The 16,387-nt window shown below is 37.0% G+C and overlaps 1 protein-coding gene across 50 annotated transcripts in view; it reads left to right on the forward strand.

The window, feature by feature from the left end:
• The window catches only part of PTPRD (protein tyrosine phosphatase receptor type D), a 1,180,356-nt gene that overhangs the window by 887,095 nt on the left and 276,874 nt on the right, over nucleotides 1–16,387 (forward strand). For all 50 annotated transcript variants that reach the window (XM_032097314.1, XM_032097313.1, XM_032097327.1 and 47 more), the window contains one exon: nucleotides 8,174–8,341. In XM_032097314.1, the coding sequence (XP_031953205.1) occupies nucleotides 8,257–8,341 (85 nt within the window). In that variant the 5' untranslated portion in view covers nucleotides 8,174–8,256. The remainder of the gene's footprint in view (nucleotides 1–8,173; nucleotides 8,342–16,387) is intronic.

Here is a 16,387-nt window from a genome sequence, read left to right on the forward strand (position 1 = left end):
GAAGCACTTGAAATGCCATTTCAAGTGGCCCTACTAAGCCACTAGTTTCTTCTAAGTACAGATAAATCTATAGTAGTTAATTTGGTCTGTAAAGAAAAACATGCTATGAACCATGCTGTCTGGCTGATGATTTTATGATTTTATTTGGTATCAGACTTGCTTATCAACATTATGACATTAGTTCAGTATCCAGAAGTTTACCAATTGGTACTTCCCTTAGTAAGGAAATTTCAACAATAGAATTAATATCTTTAGGTTGTTGTTGCCTTTTAACTCTTTTTTTTTTTTTCCCCAGAGTTTATAACATTACTCTTACTTTTTCTCTGAGTATAGTAAAACATAGTATATTACAAAGATACTTTGTAGTTCTCATCTTTCTTCCAAAAGAAGACCTGTGGACAACCGTGCACGATTATGCCATAGTATGGGAAATGCATAGTGCTTCTGTTGCTTCAGGAAGATTTTGTCTTTTATTACCAAATAATTTTATAATGCCAACTACTTTTGAAAAATAACTATTTCAGCTCTTCATCTCTTCCTCTAATACAATTGTATTGCCATCAGCAACATTATAATAAAGCGCAGTCAGGCTAAACTAGCTGCAGCTGGATTACTGTCCTGTGTGTACTGCAAATTCACAGTCTCAGTCAGTCATGCTTCAATCTGATTAGCCAACAAATATATTGGATAGTTTTGAAACAAAGCTATTAAGTGAAAAGAAAAAAGAAAAGCCATAAAAGAAGAAATTGCAGGGAATAGTGAAAAAACCACATTGTAATACTGAATTTGACCTTTTAGCTCCAAACTTGCAAATATATTTCTAGTTTTATTTTAGTATCTGTGATACCTGGTATACTTCAACCATGCCTGATCCTAAAGGAGAGGAAAAACCTGAATTTTTACCGTTTTCCTGCTGAAAAAGATACAGAAAGGGCAAACTTCTTCTGAAAATAAGATGGCTCTTTAGATATGAGCATTGTTAACATGTCTATGTCATGTGCATAGCAGTGGAGCTGTAGAATCATTCTTGATGTTAGGTCATCCACATACCTAGCTCTGTGAGGGAGCAAGCCACAAACAGATGCCACCTCTGACGGTAACTGTGGTCTCAAAACTCAGCTGCTCATGAGTCTAGCTGCTCTTGGTAGTTGTGCTTTTTCGTAAGACTGCTGGGAGCATCTGCTTGAAAGCTGGTTTTGGAGACCTTTTTCCTGGGAATGTCCGATGAGTATGTGGTATATGGCACAGTAGCTCTACGAATGTTTTTGTATGTGGCTTACACGCTCATAGATTTAGCCTCTTCTAAGAGGCGGTAGCTGCACAGCTCCAGTGTTGTTCATGTAATAGAGAGCCAAAGAATAACAAAGTGCCTATGGCAAATACCCTACTACTACTGATTTGTTCTTTCACTTTTTGTTATTTTGAGGCAAACAACTAAGACAGAAATGAGTCTGTAAATGTTTTTGCATAGACACAGTAATTGTATTGTTCTTAAACCAGGTTTCAGAGGAAACAACAGAGTCATAGAATCTAGAAAAAATTATGTTGGAAAAAGACCTTTGAGTACAACTGTTAATGTAGCAACAAGTCCATCACTAAACCATGTCTGCATGTCTTTTAAGTATCTCCTGGGCTGGCAACTCAAATGGCTTCCCAAGGAAGACTGTTCCATTGCTTTGCCACCTGTTCAGTGAAGGAATTTTTCTAATATCCTTTCTAAACCTCCCCTGACGCAACTCAAGGCAGTTTACTCTTGCCCTCTTGAGAAGAGCCTGATCCCCCAACTGGCTACAACCTCCTTTCAGGCAATTGTAGAGAGCGATATGGTCTCCCCTGAGCCTCCTTTTCTCCAGGCTAAGCAGCCTCAGCTTCCCCAGTTGCTTCTCACACGACTTGTGCACCAGACCCTTGAACAGCTCCACTGCCCTTTTCTGGACACGCTCCACCACCTCAATGTCCTTCTTGTAGTGAGGGGCCCAGAACTGAACACAGGATTAAGGTGTGGCCTCATCAGTGCCGAGTACAGGGGGACAATCCCTGCCCTCGTCCTGCTGGCCATGCTGTTGCTGGTACAGGCCAGGATGCCATTGGCCTTCTTGGCCACCTGGGCACACCCTGGCTCATGTTCAGCTGCTGGCACCGGCACCCCCAGGTCCTTTTCCTATGGGCAGCTTTGCAGCCACTCTGCCCCAGCCTGTGGCGCTGCCTGGGGTTGTTGTGGCTCAAGGGCAGGACCCGGCACTGGGCCTTGTTGAACCTCACACAATTGACCTCAGCCCATGATCCATCCTGTCCAGATCTCTCTGCAGAGCCCTCCTACTCTCCCTCAGATCAACAGTCAACAATCGTACTCTACTTGGTGTTGTTTGTGAATTTACAAATGGTGCACTCAACCCCCTAATCCAAATCATCTGTAAAGATACCACGTAGGCCTTGCCCAGTATTGATCCCTGAAGGACACCGCTAGTGAGTGACCTGCTGATTCTAGACCCCTTAGTACAGATTTCACTTTGTTTCTCTTCTATGGCCGAAGAAAGAATAAAATAACAGAGTAGCCAAGATACTTGCTTTAGCTCCTTTTTGTTTCGAAGCTGCTGCTCTTTTTCCCCCTTTCTGTCTCTCTGTCTGTCCTGTCTTCTTCGGCATTTGTTTTGTTTTGTTTCTTTTATTTATTCCTTCCTTCTTTTTTGTTCAGTTGGTTTGGTTTTTTTGTTCGTTTGTCTGTTTGTTTGGGTTTTTTGGGGGGCTTTTTTGTAGGTTTATTGATTTTTATTTTAACAAGTGTCAAAATAGAGTTTGCTTTCTTTAATTTCTCATATGGGCAAAGTCAGAGCAGGACTATTTCAGGGTTACTGTAATCTACCGGAGTCAAGACTGGGATATTAGCAAAGTTTGTGTTTGTTCAGGCAAGTCAGTCTTAGTGGAAGATGTTTCATTTGTTTGCTCAATATCTGTGACTTTGTAACAGGGTTTAAATTATTTCCATAGATTCTCAACAATATATAACTGTAATATCCATAGACAGATAACATGCTATGCTTTTGTCTAGAAAGACTGTTTCCAGCTCAGCACTTCAGCCACTGCCAGCACAAATTTCGTTTCTCAAGCCATTATTTAAAGGCACAAAGTTAAGAAGTTAGACAATGTTCTAATGAACTGTTTCTGCATCACGTGTATGAAAAGTTCTTACGACCTGCAAAAGTGACTAAGATGGCAGAAGTTTGTAATCATTGAGACACCTGTCAACTTAAAACTGGTATTTTAATTCATAATTTAGAATGGAACTGAAGCTGTATAAAGATCAGGCTGGGCAAGGTTTTCTGTGTATGGTTTAAGATTCCATATTAACATAAGTATTTTTGTAAGTAAAAAACCAGGAACCTTTAAACAACTTTCTATGTGAGAAAAACATCCCAGTGGTGTGGTTTCAAGGTACTTTGCTCTTGTTGAGTTGATTTATTCACTTAACAATTTTATGTATTTCTTCAATTGCCAAAAATCCACTCTGTTTTTGATGGTTACAGAGGAATCCTTGTTGAAGTCTAACATAGAATTACTGTGTAGAGTCAGACTGATACGTAAATTGTTTTATGTAGGCAGAATTCCACCTATCACTGCAATGCATTTGTGCTTTTATAGTGATGTAGTTCAAATGCTTGCATGACATCAGAAACCTACTCTTACGGATGGGTGCTCACTCATCTTGGAATAACTGTAACAGAGAAATTCGGGAATGATACAGACAAGCATTAGGGTGTATTGTTATCCAGAGACTGGTAAGACTAAACTTTTGGACACTCAGCACAGCTGTCCTTTAAATTCCCTTAATCGTGTGTTTGCATTTTGAATTTTTAAAGAATAAAAGCATAATGAAACATGGAACTTTCCCAGCAGGTCAACTATGAAAACATTTATCATGTTTAATCAATAAAAGAGCAAGCAAAATGTGGAACTTCTGCTTCTGCCAGTTGCCCTCATTGCTTTGGAAAATACATTTAATTCTCTTTAAAAGACATTGTTTTACCCAAAGGTGTTTCTGAATCGATTTTGATTAAAGAGCTTATGAGAATTAATTTTATACATTATTTTCTGTTCTTTCTAGTAATGATTCAGCTGTCATTTTTTTGCAACCAGGATTTGTCCATGAAATTTGTTTATTTTCTTTTTTAAGTAGGGATCATGGTTGATATGCAAATATAGGAAGTATTTGCACTTTTTTAATCACTAGTTCTAGTAATATTTTTTGAAATTTGTTTTTTGTATTTGTTCTCTTGTGTTTGCATGGTGTTAGAAATCTGTGGCTTGGAAATGGATGTAATTCAGGATTGTGGATGTGATGAATGAAGTGTAGAAAGATAATTTCAGCACTGTCTTCTGTTTTAATCTTTGCTGCTGTGTATTCTTAGAGAAACACCATTGTTTGGTTGGGTTTTTTTTTTTAATATTAAGGTGTATCCAGTTACTTTCCTATGGGGAAATATAGGGGATTTCTATGGGAAATACTTGAGACAAATCAGAGATTACCATCAGCTGAAATCCTATCTCTGAACAATTTAAAACTTCGGAAAAGCTGAACCAGAAATCCTGTTTGTAGCACAAATGAGCTCTTACACCTTCATAATCCCTTTCTTCCAAAGTTTTCTAAGTTACTGTTTGCTTCATTATTTTTCGCAATGTGTCTTCCTTCATCTGAGTTCTTTTTTGTCCGTGTTCAAGTCTTCTGACAACTCTTCCCTGCTGAGCTGAATTTCTGTGTTACCAAGCATATAAATGCACATTCAGGCATGGAAAATCAAGCAGATAAAAAAAAAAATTAGTGTTTACTTTTGGGGTTTTTTTGGTTTCTAAAATTTGCCCCCAGGTATGCATTTCCTGTAACTGTCTTGGAGCGGGAACCATCTTATGAGTACCATGATAGCACCTAAAAGATTATTTTTGCTGCTAAAGTAAACAGACTGCAGGGAAGCATTTTGGTGTTCAGATGTTTCATTCACCCACTTGATCCTTTTGAGGATAATTGGTGCACGTGCCCATGCCCTGGTACTATCATCTGCTCTGCTCCTACTGAGGAGCATTCTCTTTTGTCTCTGCATTGAACACTCTGGAGAGCTGCACATCTGCACTTTTACTGATCCTATTAATAGATACCACTAATCAGGGAAAATCTATCCTCTTACTTACTTATTGTTAGATGCATTACCTGGTTTCATAGATAGCTCTTTTAGAGATATTGGAAAAGTAATTTTTGGTTATTTAATACAGCAGTTATGCAGCACTTCACCTAAAATAAAAACAGCTTTTATTAAATCTTCATAAAGAGAGATTTTTTCCGAAGAACTGTCGACCTCTGTGTAGCTATTCTTCTAGATCTTGGTAGATCTTCTACCAAGGAGAAGCCCCATCTTTCTGCCCTGGTGCAGTGTGAATGTTGTAATAGGGACTGCTAAGAGAGTACCTCACTCAGGATTAATTCTGCAAGGTAAGTACTGGTCCTCTGATGACAAGGCTAGTGTAACCTGGTGCTGCAAGAGCTGTTTGTGTTTTCACTGTCTTTGGTACCACACTCTGGATGTAACGAGCCATCGTCAGGAGGAAATAGAAAAGGAAAGGAACTACATCATTTAAGAATTAATAATGCTTTAGATGAGCCTTTCACTTTGGAACTACTAAGGTGGCTTGATGTGGAAGCTGATAGTTGTGTTGATAAGTTCATTTAGTCCTTTTAAGGAATTGCATCTTCATGTTAGTTTTCACAAATAAGCCAAGTACAGACCTACATACCACATGATATCATCTCAGTGTTGGTACACTTGTTAGTAGCAGGGTCTGAAGATTTGTTTTCCTTGTGAGTGAAGCTAAGGCAGACTTTTGTGGAGAACCTTGATAGTGCCTGAATATCTCTTGGCTTCCTTCTCTCTGTTACCAGCCTATCACCTGCACACTTCCATTAACAGTGTATCTTCAACTCACTTGAAAGAAAAATGACTCAACTGTCATCTTTATTCAAGTGCTTCTGTTTCCTTGAGCTAAAATACTACAAGTTTGCTCGCACACCTAAGCAGGTAAAGAGGGAGGTCAAACAACAAGCAAAGGGTCTCCTGGAAACCTTGGTGTGTTTATCAGGTTAGCTAAAGCCATGATTCTCAGAAACATCCAAGAAAGGGAATACTGAGGGCTTTCATTTTATGACCTGAGTGATAATGAATATTACCTTCAAAGCAGAGACAATGAGTGCAGTATTCCCAAGTGGCTGTATGAGCATTTAGAATGAAAGAATGGAATGAGGTTTAACATTAAAAAAAAAAAAAAAAAAAAAAAAAAAAAAAAAAAAAAAAAAGCTCTTTTTTCTCCTCAACCTGTTTTTTGCCAGGTGTTGTGATACATCCCTTCATTTGCAGACAGCTTGTAGAGGATAAATGCATATTCACATATCAGGATAATAAAGTTTTTTAAATTCTTTTTTTACCTAAGCAGACAGTAGTATTTTTCCTGTTAGCTGCCACATTTAATACTTTGATGGGAGTGCTTGAAATGTATGAAAATAATCTCCAGTGCCCCATTAAAAAAGTGTTGTGTAAAACAAATACCTTGGTGGTCACCATTTTCCCCCCTTCTCTGCTCCCCTTATTAATCGGTATTGTTTCCTCTCTGCTTCCTCCCCTGAAAGGAGTAGGGGAGTACCCACCACATTTCTCTGTTCACCTTCACACATCAGGTAATGTGGTTGTGTGCTAATGAAAAGATAGTTTTGTTCTTAAGTGAGCTGCCTTTAGAGATAGTTCAGGGCTCCCCTGTAACTCCTGCATTCTGGAAAAAGCAAAATAAAAATCACTTCTTCCATGAAAGTACATTTCATACATCTCCATCTTTGTGATAGCATTGGAATCGTTACACAGCAGTTGGCTCTGATACGCTTGCACAGACACAAATTGAGTCCGACAGGACTGGTGTCTCATGGACTTTGCTGTCATTTGAAATGCTGGCATGAAGATGGTAGCGATGAAAGGGGAGCTGGTGCCTTTAGCATTTTGCCTATGAAGATTTCTTAGGCTTGTGTTTTTTGATAGCAGTAGCTGATTGAAAAGATAGTGTTACAAAAGAGATTCATAACGTAGCATAGATTTCTACCAGCTGCTCATGTCTTTTCTTCCTTGACTAAATTCATTTGAGTGTTTCCCTGTACTGAAAATGGGCTCTTTATGCCACCCACAAAACTGTAAGATCTATTTAGTGGAATGATAATTAGTCTACTTTTTTCTCTGCCCTCTTGGTTTTCATCTTTACTGCATGGAAGCCACCTGTGTGGTAATGAAGAAGGTGGTCTCAAACTTAACAAAGCTTATATGTTGCAGATCCTTCAGAAAGTATAATTGCATTTCAGGTTATTTTACTGAAAATGTCAGGCTGCTTAGGGATATCTCTAGTATTTCCTGTCTGCGGGGGAAGATATTTTTATATTCCTTAATTTCTATTAGCGTGGCATATTTGGACAAGGATAAGGCACTCTTTTTTCAAGTCAGGTACCTGAACTGCAGTTCTACCACTGTATCATATTCAATTATGCATTGTAATAAATGAGATGGATTGAATTGGGATCTCAGCCCTTTATTCAATGCCAGATTTTTGTTTTACTATTAGGAATAATGCAGATACGTACAGGAAATCAAGACGGGAATTTTAACCTTTGAAAGTTGCTGAACTATGAAGTATGTTAATAACACATCCTGAAGTAGATTTTGCAGTGTTACTCTTACCAGATGCCAGGGCATCAACTCCCTGTTTGCATGTGGATTTATTGTGGATACCTAATCTGCTTTGATTACCTTCTCGCAACATCATTTCCAGTGATGTCTTTAACTTCATCAACAATACTAGTTTCTTTGGTTCAGAAGATGATGTTGAATAGAATTGAGATTCAGGATGTGACAGTTGCTTGATCGTGTGGCAAAGGTACACTAAGAAATGTGTTGTAGTGGTGCAAACATACACCGTGTCTTGGATCTTCTTGTATATACAAGTAGCCTGAAATTAATAATGTTTCTTTTCCTTTCTGCCTTACCCTTTTGTCTTCTAAAATAGTCTTGCCTCAAATTGTGAATGCATTAAAAAAAAAAAAAAAGAAAGAGGAAAAGTCCGGCCTATTTTTGCTAATTGTATTTTTATCTTTTCACAGGCTCTGAAAATACTTCATCTGAAATTTCAGACTGGACAGACTCGCAGTGGCTTCTAAGCCAGTGAGAACAAGGCTGCCAAAGCATGCTGGTGCCAAGCTGTCGGATGATGCACGTAGTCAGGCCAATGGTGGTGCTCCTGTGCTTGCTACTCTATGCTGATGCTGAAAGTAAGTGTATTATTCATTTATGCTTAGGTGTTGGCCATCATGAATAGTTTTGTTTTCAGCTGGTGGTTACTAAGAGTGTCAGAATGAGTTTCCTTTTGAGTGATTCTTAAAAAAACTGCAAGGTTCTCTCTAGATCACAACCAGTATTTGAAAAGGATTGTTTATGCAACTTCCTTACTGTTCTTCTTAATGCCCGTTTTCTTAAGCATGGAGAGGTTCATGCTAAGATGGTGGAGACTACTACCACAAAGTTATACAATCAAAACAAGCACCAGCTTTTCTTACCAGACATTGGTCAAATACCTTAAAGACATCTGTCATTCTTTGAATATTTCTGTCTTAACTTTAATAAAAAAAAAAAAAGACATCCCCCTCCCAATTGATATCCAGTCCAATTAAAATTCCAGTCCCTTTGTAACTGCTGCAACAGCTGTTCTAATGTATTATTTCCGACAGCTGTCGCAGAGTACAGTATCCAAACAAATCAAGCAGAACTGACAATGTAGTGGCTGGCCTAATCATGTGACAATTCAGTGAGGAAAGGCACCTATGTTTACTTGTACTGAAGGGAAACTGTGGGAGTTTGGTCAATTAGTTTATCTATTAATGGGAAGATAATATCTCCTTTTTCATTAGGAAATCATTAGGTCTGCCTTGTTTACATGTGTTCCTTCTCCCAACTTTCCTGTGGCGTCTTGCAGAGGTAATGTGCAAATGAGAAAAGCCATTTGCTTTCCACCTGTTGATCTGCAGGTTTACTGCAAGCTGACTACTCAGATTGGCTACAAGCTGACTGCTAACATTCATTTCATTGAGGGATATTTTCCCTCAATGTCCTATGTCCGGATGCTATGCAGATACATGACTAATCAATAAATTTGTTTCAGCTCTGTGTTAGAAGACTTCTGTGTTTTTTCACACATCTGTTAAATTAAGTAGGAACACAGAGTAATAGCATCAGCTTTAGTAAGGTTGGATGAATCAGTTCTCAATAAACGCATACAGAAGAGTTCCTGATCACTCCACTTATCACCCGCACTCCAGGTATGCCGAGTCACAGCAATAAAAGAGATACAAAATTTTTTCAGTTTCATGCATAATAAGCTTTCCTTCTTTTAAGTGTAGCTATATGAAAGTGAAGTAAACGGAGGAAAAAAAGGACAAAACACGCATGTTTGTTGTGTACTGACAGCTGAGATTCTTTGGCCCCTTTCCAGTTAGATAATGACCAGCTGGGATGATTGTGTCTAAGGTGAAGCCAAGGACATTTTAACACTTTAGCCAGCAAATAATTAATTGGGAACTGGGCCCATATGCTGGATAGTTTTGCAGTTGTAGCATTCCACCTATTTTAAAAGTTGTAAAAAGCCCAAAGATCAGCTTTTTGTGACAGTTTCCCTCGGAATGAGATTATGATTCTTCTTTTATTATAAAATAGATATATATAATTATATATTATTATAAGTGTTTAATATGCACCAGCTTTTAAGTTGCTTAAATAATTATATACATTTATACAAATGGTATACATTATATGGTGTTAATAAAATTGTGTGTCATATATATTTTATGTGACTCCACATAATATTGCATTTATACTGTGAGTGGTAAACGAATGTTCTATTTTACCAGTTTCTTTGAGAGTCATGATGTAGTCACATTTTAATCGTATGCACAGTACTTTATTTGGGAGACACACTGAATTTCCACAGACATGGCTATTTTATGGCCTGGGTGAGAGATAGGACAGCATCTGTGAGCTTTCTGTATGCAGACACACAGAAAGATGTGTCTTCTTCCATGATTAGCCCTTCTCACTTGAAGAAAAGTTCCTGCTGTGCTGGAGTTGCTCTGCCCTCTGCTCTTGTAGATACTCTTGCTCCTGTTTTGTATTGCCCTTTCTAGAAGGGTCCCAGACCCTACTTTCACCTAGAGTTTTTCTTGAAATTCTTCACAAAGAGTGGCCGGACCACATTACTTCATTTTAATGGGGAGAGGACACAGAAAGTGAGCCAAAGGAAACAAAAAAAAATTTTCATTTTTTTTCTCTGTCACCCTGTAGCGGCCATGCCTTCCTTCTTTTGCCATTATTTTTGTGTTGGCAACATCAAGGCACTACAGAAGAGAAGGTATATCTAAACATTGACCCTGCATTGTACACTTCCTGGTGTAATTGCAAATGGGTAAGGAACTCATCATACCCTTCCAGTGTCGCTGTCAGATTACTGTGAGTGGGATCCAAGTAGCAAGCCAGCTTAATGCCACTGAAGAAGTTTCCAGTGGCAGTCCTTAGTACTTTACATTTTAGATAGAGCCTTCACAGCTGAGGGAGGCAATGACATACCTTTGTTTTTCTCAATCATTGTGAAAGACCCCAAACACTGAAATGTGTTGGCATGGGCTGATAAACCTACCAGGCCAAGTATGTGTGCAAACTAGATTTGATTCTTACTCTTAATCCAGCAACTAAATTTATGCTTGACTGAGAAAAGTAAGCAAAATTGAAAGGTGGCAAAGCTAACCTTGCTGTTTTACCTTTTGTTGTTAGTAATATGATGTGATACTTGTAAACACAAGAAGCGAAAAATCTCACGAATTGTGAGTCTTTTTTTAGATGTTTTCTTCTATGTTTGGTATTTGTAGCTTCAGTGCACACTAAGACAGAGTTAAGCACACTTACATTGAGGAAAGAAAGTACTTGCTCGTTAGTCTTTATTGGGGAGCAGCAATCTGCTAGTTCACAGTGTTTTTTCATTTGGTGCATTGTTCTCAGTGATGTAGATGGCAATGCTTCACCACATCTGCTGAGATATTAGTAACGTAGCTTTGTTTGTCGTAAGAAAGGTACTGGGTTTTTTCATGTTTTTTTAACATGAACTGACAGAACAGTAACTATCCAGAAGCTTTATGCAGGTTCATCTGTTTAATAACAATAAGCCTATATGTTTCAGAGACTCATACATCAAATATGGTACATTATTATCTGTTTCTGACCTTGCCAAGGGTCACTGAGCTCAAAGAAATAAAGCAAATATAAAATTCTTCCAAAAGTCCTATTGCTGGTTTTTCCTAGTATTCCAACTTTTGAAAAATAAGAGTTTAATTTGTATTAATAGAATCAAATATTTTCTGCAGATAGTCTCCGTCCTCCTTTTTAGTAATTGAGTTGATTCTTGTGTGTCCTGTTCCTTTTCTACCCTGAGAAAGGCCTGATCACCAGCATTTCAAAATTCTCTGCTGCATTCCAGTAATTTTGTCTATTTAGTGCTTTTCCTTCATTCTTGGTTGCATAGCTTCTGCTCTGGCATTTTTCTTTTGTTACTTCTTTGGAGATGCTGTTTTAGGAGAGAAGCAACAATTCTCTCTTCCTTCAGCAGAAGTGTTTGCAGCTGACAGTAAAAAAGCAAACAAATACTAACTAAAAACAATGTGTTTGTTGTATATTGCTTCTATTCCCGATTATTTGAAATGTGAATAATGCTTAGTTTGTTCTCTGGCTTCTACTGCATATTGTGACAGTTACCATCATGCAGGTAACCACTGTATCATCATACCATCATCTCTAGGCCAGGATTAGTTCTGACAGGGTAGTGATTATTTATAACAGATGTTGGGGTAATTGAGACAAATTCTTATTTAACAGGATGTAAAGACAGTAATTTAGTATTGGTGAAACCAATTTTTCCTCTGTATTTTTTTTTTGTTTTTTCACTTTATTTTTTCATTTTGCTTTTTAGGGAACGTGTGTGTTTTTCCCTACTAATACCACCCTTTCTCTTTAAGAACTTTTTAAGTTTTTCAACTAGCTGAAACACATTAATGCAGTCCATGTTGAATTTTTTTCTCTACGCACTTGTCTGTAACACTAAGTTTGTAACACAGATCTTTCAAAGTAATTAAATTACTGAAACCAGTTATGTTATAGTAAGCCTTACAAGTGGACATACATGGTTTATAATAAAAACCCCCACTGTTCCAGAATAAGTTCATAAACACTACATGCAGTGAAGCCCAATATGGAAATTATTTACTTTTTTGTACATGTACCTTTGATAATTAGAACTGAATTTTTTCAGAGTAGATTAGAATTACATTCAAACTCCAACATCTTTGAACAGGTAATTTCAATTATTGCTTTCAAGTACAGGCAGTGACAAGAAAAACTTAAAGATAAAATCTTTCTGTTCTTTATTGGTATATTTTTACAGTGTCATCTATCTTTATCTTAGTGCTGATAGCATGCATTCCATGTAAGATACAGCCCTTTGGTTACATCTCTTCTTTTTTTTTTAGTAATGGTGATATATGCAAGAGTTGAAGTATCAATTGAGTTTTTGGGGGAGGGGGGAAAGCTTCCAATTTTCTTTTATATTTTTTTTTTTCAGGAATTCTGTTATGCTCTCTTCAGTTCAACCCTAGGACATTTTTCAGTTGATTTGATGAAAATTGGTATATACTGTTGCAAGAGTAATTTTATATTGCACTTGTTAAATATGGTATTAACATACGTCAAGTGAATGACCCATCAGTTAAAGTTTTAGTTTTAGAGGAAAGTGGGACATCTAGTCATACCAAACCATTCTAGAGGCATCATTTTGCTCTGCAGCAAAGTGAAGGCTCTGGAATAAATGTGATAGTTGAGATTAAGAGTCAGGGAAAATGCAAACGTTATGCAATCATTCCAAACATACTGACTTAGCTGCAGAAACTACAGGTAATACAGCTCTCTTCATGAGCCAGGGCTTATCCAGCCTTTATTTTTCAAATCCTTACATTGAAACAAATTTGAATAACTTAGTTCCAGGAGTAGCCATAACTACCACTATATCTGTTTAACCTGGGGTAAATTATCAAGTATTAACAGCAAAATTGTGAACGCCTTAGGAATAAAATTTTTCAGTTTCAATAATTTTTAAGAACCTGTTTTGGTTATCTCCAAATCTGTACATAAGAAAACATTTTGAAATGTAATATGAGCAAAAGATTTGTGTGTATTTTGTAAAGTGTAGATTCAGGATTAAATCAAGAGGGTTTTGAACTTCAGGAAAAATTGAAGGAAACTGCAGAATGGTTTTTCTGAACATTTTTCTGTGTACATCTCTGCAGCTCTGAAGATTGCTGCGGAGTATCTTGCAGAGCTGTTGTTAATTCAGGTAGTTGTAAACCTCTACCTCCCAAAAGCAGAGCGCTGAACAGAGCTGAGTTGCAAGCTTGGAAGTCCGAGAACCCTTTAAGCCCTGGCAACTTCGCTTCTGTCTGATTGCAGAGGCAGTGAAGTTCCCCTATGTAAGAAAAGCCTGCATCTTTTGAATTTTTTTGAGCATATATAAAACCAGAGTCAGAAAATCCAGGGTCTCCAGTCTTCCCAGATACCCAAAAATCTAGATAAGGGAACGGTATTTTAATGGCTTTACTGAGTCCGACAAACACACATTATTTAGATTAATGTTATCTGTCAACAGCAAGTGTTTTTGGAGAAACTACGGTATGGGTAGTTATCTCACTGTGTGTAATTCCCTGCTGCATCAGTAATGACCACTGGCAGATAAAGGAATGTGAGTCATTAATATTCCTGTGTCAGAATTGGCAGTGAATTCCAGTGTGTCTGCTAGATTGCTTGAGAACATGTCTACATACTTCAAAAGTTTACTAGAAGTACATATTGTAATCTCAATATAGGAAAGCTCTTAGGGGAAAATGAAGAAGAAACAATGGTACAGAAATGGTAGTTGTTTGGGGTTTTTTTAAGTTACATTCACACAGCACAACTGCTGTGGTGTTTTACAGTGTTTTTCCCCCCTGTCTGAAGCTTAGCCTTCACTGGCTGAAATAGAGGTAAAATATGGAGCTAGTAGCATCTGTTTCAGTAGTGAATTTCTGACAACATCTTTAGAAAATTAAAAATATCTGAATGTGTATAGGAAGGTCGCCATTCACTTTTGTCCACACTATCTTTCAGTAAACTCCCTCCTCCCAAAATAACATACATATAGGATGCTTTTGGCTTAAGCAGTGTCTGCTTGAAGCCATATTTATTCAAAATAATTTGGCAAATAATTTTTAATTTAATCTTTTCAAATTCTTGTGAATGTGCACAATATTTTACATGACTTTTTATTGGTATAAATTAATTTGAAAATTGCTATTTTATTTTGATTGCTTCCTTCTAAAGGTAGCTATGTGGAGAATAGTTACACCTTGACTTTAAATTGCTATAAAATAGGTTGAAACATAAAGTTGTGTACAAATTGCTGTTGTGTCTTTCACTGAATTACACAAAATTTTAAGGTACATGTTATGAAAAAATTGATTGTAGAATTTTGTCTGTTGATTACAAAGTTCATGTTATATAATTGAGGAAAATATATTGATAAAAGACAATTAAACATGAAATTACTTGTAAAAATGAAAATGTGTGGCATACGGTCATTTCAGTTTACAAGAAAATCTGGTCATGACTGTAAACACTTTGGACATGGTCTTGCTGTGCAAAGTCGTAGCAAAGAATAGAATTTCACAATGCATACCACATTCTCAAATTCCTACAAAACATAAATTTTGAGAGCCTTTTCCCAAAAAAGCTGTTGTCAGGAAGAAAACTCAGTAGAAGTTTAAAATTTGTGCTGTTGGGATATAAATTCTTTACCTATATGTCTTTGTGAAATCTAAGTGGGTAGAGTTTTGTTCTGGTTACTACTAAAGAACTGATTTTTAATTTACTTTTTAAAGCTTTCTGTGCTTTCTACTTCAGGACCAGTATGTGGATGGAAGAGAGCTTCCACTGATGTTGATTTTATTTTAATACATCCAATTTTGAAGAAGGAGGCAGATACAATAAGGGAAAGTGATAAGAAATTTATTTCGGCAGTGAGCATTAATTAGGTATGAGCATTTCCAGGAAAGTTCTACCTGTGTCATTTTTTTCCATCCAAGAATATCATATACACTTCAAAAATGTGTAAAATAGTTGTAGAGAATATGGGCAGGTGATGTCTGGACTGAAAAGAGAAGTAGTCAGTTGGGTCTCCTGTTCTGGTAAAACAGCACGCATTTTACCAGCAACAAAGAGTGCACAGTATCTCTAAACGTAATTTAGATTTTGAAAATAAGCAAGTTTTTTGTGTGTGTGAAAAATTCCTTGTGTTAAGTTGAGGTTGTAGGGTCTAACATCTTTTGATTGAAAAGCAAAGGTAGAATGAATATGAATAAAAACGCAAATTAACCCTATGGATAAGGGCACATTGAGGCCAATAATGCGTGGAAGTTTGTCAGTGGTTGCTGAAAAGCTGGAGAAAAGGCAAGGAAGAGAAGAACACAGATTCAGGACTACAAAAATTCTTTATCATCTTTGGTAATAAATTTTTTTATAAAACTGAAGGCTTATTTCAGCTGATAGATACATACTTTCTTCTGAGAATATATCAATTGTAATAGAGAGCTTTACTCAATAAATTTGAGTTTAATGGTAGTGGCTAATTGTGATCAATTACATTGTGACTATTGAAACAGTGTACTTAAATGTCAGTTTGCTACTATATATCTGAATAGTCTCAGATTCAGATCTGATGCATTTTATAGACAGTAAAAAAGGTGCTAGACTCATTGCAGAAGTGACAAAGAGAATCCATTTGTTTCTTTTTTTTTTTTTTTAATGTAAAAGAACTAGTTTTAAACCTATGAGTAATTCTACCTGAGGAAATAAGGAAGAGGAGGAAATCATTGGAAATGGTATAAACCTTAGTGCACCTGTAGCACTACATACTAGACATACTAGAATACAGTCTGATATACCTATCTCAAGAAAACACAACTGAGTTAGATAAAATGCTTTCAGTGAGAGCTAAAATGGTCCAGAGAATGGGACAGCTGCCATGTGAGAAGAGACTGAGGAGGCTGAGACTCTTTCAGTTTCAAGGAGAGTTGGCAGAAGTGGGTTGTGGGGATTATGGCTAAGGTCTGCAAAAATACAGGGGCAGAGAAGAGAATGAAAACAGAATGGATATCCACTTACTCCATAATAATGGAACTGTGGAGTTAGGGGATTTT

The sequence above is a fragment of the Corvus moneduloides genome, chromosome Z, assembly GCF_009650955.1.
Source record: "Corvus moneduloides isolate bCorMon1 chromosome Z, bCorMon1.pri, whole genome shotgun sequence".
Taxonomy (NCBI): Eukaryota; Metazoa; Chordata; class Aves; order Passeriformes; family Corvidae; genus Corvus; species Corvus moneduloides.